This window comes from Mesitornis unicolor, unplaced genomic scaffold (assembly GCF_000695765.1).
Source record: "Mesitornis unicolor isolate BGI_N332 unplaced genomic scaffold, ASM69576v1 scaffold37237, whole genome shotgun sequence".
Lineage (NCBI taxonomy): Eukaryota > Metazoa > Chordata > Aves > Mesitornithiformes > Mesitornithidae > Mesitornis > Mesitornis unicolor.
This window is the reverse complement of record NW_010195014.1, coordinates 24,882-28,998: the sequence shown is the minus strand read 5'-3', so window position 1 is coordinate 28,998 and position 4,117 is coordinate 24,882. Positions and strand designations below refer to the sequence as shown.

Genomic DNA, 4,117 nt, shown 5'->3' with positions numbered 1-4,117 from the left:
TCTTTCTCCCATCATGGAAGCTCTCCACCACCAGGCAGGGGCCAGGAGGTGCCAAGGGTGCCATGGGCACTGGACACAAGGTTTTGTTTCTGTTGTGTGCTCCATCCCTCATGCAGACCAGTCCAGTGTGACCCCTCTCACCCACTGCATGAAGCTTTTTTAAATCCCCCTGCACTTGCCAGGTGGGATTTAGACAGGGACAGGGTCTCCCTGATGGCTGTCACAGATGCCCAGTGCCAGGATATGGCCCAATCCATCCCATCACCTCCTGTAGAGCCCTCCTGGTTTCTAAACCCCTGCAAACAGGAGTGAGCTGAGAGTTTGGGGATCCCCATTACCCCTTGCACTCACTTTTGCAGGCTGTTAATGGAGAAGAGGGCGGATGACAGCCGGGACCGTGGTCATCACAGGTGGAATATTAGCGACTGTCATTTTGCTTTGTATCATCGCTGTCCTCTGCTACTGTAGGCTCCAGGTAAGGCTGGGGAGGATGCAACCCCTCCCCCCAGAGGGTGCTGTGATGGTGAAGGGACCCCAGGGGCAGCCCCTCGGTGCCAGGGTGGGCGATTTGGGATGCCGGCTGAGCCCTGGCCCCGTGGGGCTGTCCCGTTTCAGTACTACTGCTGCAAGAAGGATGAATCCGAGGAGGATGAGGAGGAGCCCGACTTCGCTGTGCACTCCCACATCCCGCCACTCCACTGCAACCGCAACGTAGTGCTGACCAACGGCCCATCCCTCTACGCCTCGTCCCCCTTCAGCAAGAAACCATCACCCAACCGACCCGGCTGCCCTGGCTGCGCCCCGTATGAGCCGCCCACCTTCTTCCTGCAGGAGCCCCCTGAGGAGCTGCACAATGGTGGGGACCGGGTGAGCTACACGACAGTGAGCCAGGAGGATCTCGATATGCCGGTGAGCGTGTCCAACCTGCAGGCGCTCAACCCCAACCGGCTCTCGGCCATGCGGGAAGCCTTCTCCCGCAGCCGCAGCATCAGCACTGATGTGTGAGCATCACATCACACCCCGTCGGGGCTTTCTTTAACAACTTTTTGAAATCCATGGAAGCGTTTTGAAAAAGGGAAAAAAAAAATTGAATGTATCTCTATGTTCTGGAGGGAGAGATGTACTAAACAGCAGTATAAAGGGTTAGCAAAAGAAAAACGAAACCAAAAGGGGAGTGAGGGGGAGGACGGTTGCAGCTGGGACACAAGGTTTTCTAGCGCTATGTTGCATTTTCTTTATTTTATAAAAAGGATTTTGATATTGTGCCTCCTTTTATACAGAGTAAACACCCCTTCCTCGACACTCGGCTGGAGCGCTGAGTGGTGACAAGCCAGTAATGGGGCACCAGGTCGGCTTCAAAATAGCTCGCGTGTGAGTGTCTGCCACCGTGCCGTGGGGACACGCTGTGTCCAACTGGTCCTGGCCCTAGCGTGCGCACACACACAGAGCCCACAGTCCCAAAAAATAGGGCTGCTGTTGGCCACCCGCTGTGTGTTGGTGTGTGCACAGCCCTGTCATGTTCCCAGGCTGTCTCGCTCCTCACCTTTCCATGTATTCCTGGGTGACCAGCGGGATCCCCTCAGGATTAGGAGGGGGCAGTGTCTGTCTCTGGAGCCCCACCCTCCCCAATGGAGTTGGGCTGGAGGGGATTGCAAACCCATTGTGTTACCTGGCCATGGAAATAATGCACAGCGTTTATTTGGGTGGAGGAATAACCCCACAGCCACCGCCTGTGAATAATGAGCATCCCTGCTCCAAATAATGCCATAGGCGATTGCGAATTGAGGGCTCTGCGTGCTGGATGAGAAAGAGTATGACTGTGTATGTGCCCAAACCCCTGCCCACACATTTTTAGATGCATTTGGGTTTTTTTTCAACTTTAAAAAAAAGAAAAAAAAAAGCCATGACATTTTGTCCCAATTCGGGAATGTGTCAAAACACTTTAGACTTAGGCAAAGTCACATCTACCTTTATATTTTTCACTGAGCCATGCCCCAGCTCTGCCCTAGCTCCACCAACTTCCCCAGCAATGGAGCCGCTTGGTTAACTCAGTGCTTTGGGAGGAGGAATCCCACCTTGCAGCGGTGCTCTCGTGCTCTGGTTCCTCCTGGCTCTTTCGATTCCTCCCCTCCAACCCTACAACGCTTCCAGTTTGACAAAACACCCTCCTTCTCCTGGGTTGGACAGTATTCAGGTTGAAAGCATCGCGCTGGACGTGGGGATGGCTGGCAGGGATGGACTGGCTGCAAAGAGACTCTCATGGCCTCAGCTTTCCTTTTTAATGGTGCGACGGGAACAAAAAGGTTTTCCTTCAGCCCCGTCGGCTCACGAACACTGTATATGCAGCCCAGCTGGATATTTTACTTTTAACAGCGAGGGCTTTTAATTCTTTTGAAGTACAAGTACAAGTCTTTGCATATGAGTATCTTTGACTTTGCTGCGGGGGGGGGGAATTCTGTTTGGGGTGGGGGGGCTGGGTTTGGTTTCGTACGTGTTTAATATTCTGGGCTCGGTCCCTGCGGTGCCACATCCCTGGAGCACGATGCCACTGCTCCAGGATGGCAGCAGCCGCTGCGGCCATGCTCCTCTGTACAGTTCTCACTGGGGTTTGTTTCCACGCATTGAGACCTCCTCCTCTTTGCCTCTCTTGACCATACTTTTCTCACCAGCCTTCCTTTCTCTTTTTTTTTTTTTAAAGTTTTCCTTCCCGTGTAGCTTGGAAACCAAGCCAGCGGTTGGCTTTCCCTAACTTTCACCTGGTGATCTGTTGTACAGGATTTTGGGAATCACGGGGGGGGGGGGGGAAAAAAAAACAAAGAACCAAACCAAAAAAAAAACAAACAACCAAAACAACAAAACAAAAAAAGAAGAAAAAAGAAATAAACAACTTTGAAGTGGGTTTCGAGCCTGATCTTCTTGTCCCTGCATCTTTAAACACAGGGCGCTGTTTGCAATGATTTCCTGAAGAAATAGGAGCAATGCAGCAGGGACTGGGGGGCACACACCAGCATGGGGGATGCTCAAAATCCTTTGGCCCAGCTCGGTAAGCCAGGACCACAGAAATACAAGGCAATAACCCCTGGGGAGTATGGAAAGGTCCTTTTCCAGCTGCCACTGCATTGAGTCTATTTGCTTGCAAGCTCCTCAGAAGCTTCAGGATTGCAGTTCCTAAAGCCCCACACGTAACTCCAAAGGGCTCCTAGCCTAGAGCAACTACCCCAAAATCCCCCAGCTCCCTGCTCCCAGGACTTTTCCTCACATCACTGTCCAAGCAGCTGCGATTCCCCAGGTTAAGGCTGCACTGCATCCCCTGGGCAGCAGCAAGTCCATAGCCCCAATTCCAGTGTTCCTAGCACACACCCACTACAAACTGGAGAATAAAACAAGATAACACCATAAATATGACAACTTTATTAAAATATACATATGAGTACAAATTAATGATTATATGGATAAAGTTCACTGTCTGTAAACAAATATATTAAAAAAGAGCACGTCTTTTTTGTGATATAAAGTGCAGTTATGTTTCCATATTATATACAATATGTCAGCATTACGGGGGGCAGGTGTAAGGACTATGGAACTAACATTTGATTATAAGATAAAATTCTCTGAAAAAGTATACACCTACATATTACAAAAAAAGGCTTGGGCTTGCGTTCATTTAGCAGACAAAAATCAGCTTCCCACCACATTAAATGCAGTTAACAAGAGAGTGCAGGTCTTGGGGGTAAATTAGGAGAGGGGCACAAACCCCCTTGGCGAAGGCAACTTATGCTTCCCCTCATCCACCCCAAACATGCACAGAGGAACGAAACCAAAGGACAAGACCTTGTGAAGCACATGTGTGTGTCTGCAGTTCAGGGGAATCAAATATACACGACTTTATGTACAGCTTTGATTAACGGGGACTACCAACGTACAGCGGCAACGGCTTTGCGGCCGAGCCGTGCCAGCACCATTCCTCTACACTGGAGAGGGACAGGGAGAGTAGTTCTGCATTGGTGGGAATAAAAAACAATAAACCAACCCAAAAGCATCCTTATCAGTGGTCGGTGGGATGAGGAGTGCTTACTAAATGGTATATGAGCCCTCACTAAGGGGTGCTGGCCTGACA

The 4,117-nt window shown here is 50.6% G+C and overlaps 1 protein-coding gene across 1 annotated transcript; it reads left to right on the top strand.

The window, feature by feature from the left end:
- Nucleotides 1-351: 351 nt before the first annotated feature.
- Nucleotides 352-1,005, top strand: FAM163B (family with sequence similarity 163, member B). Its single transcript, XM_010187984.1, has 2 exons — nucleotides 352-475; nucleotides 616-1,005. Exons 1-2 carry the CDS (start codon nucleotides 383-385, stop codon nucleotides 1,003-1,005), a joined length of 483 nt encoding a protein of 160 aa, XP_010186286.1. The 5' UTR covers nucleotides 352-382.
- The last annotated feature ends 3,112 nt before the right edge of the window (nucleotides 1,006-4,117 follow it).

Excerpts from the sequence above, each read along its gene's own strand:
- FAM163B (XM_010187984.1), top strand. The coding sequence starts at position 383 with ATGACAGCCGGGACCGTGGTCATCACAGGTGGAATATTAGCGACTGTC. Across the intron at positions 476-615 it reads TCTGCTACTGTAGGCTCCAG|TACTACTGCTGCAAGAAGGA; the intron begins GTAAGGCTGGGG and ends GTCCCGTTTCAG.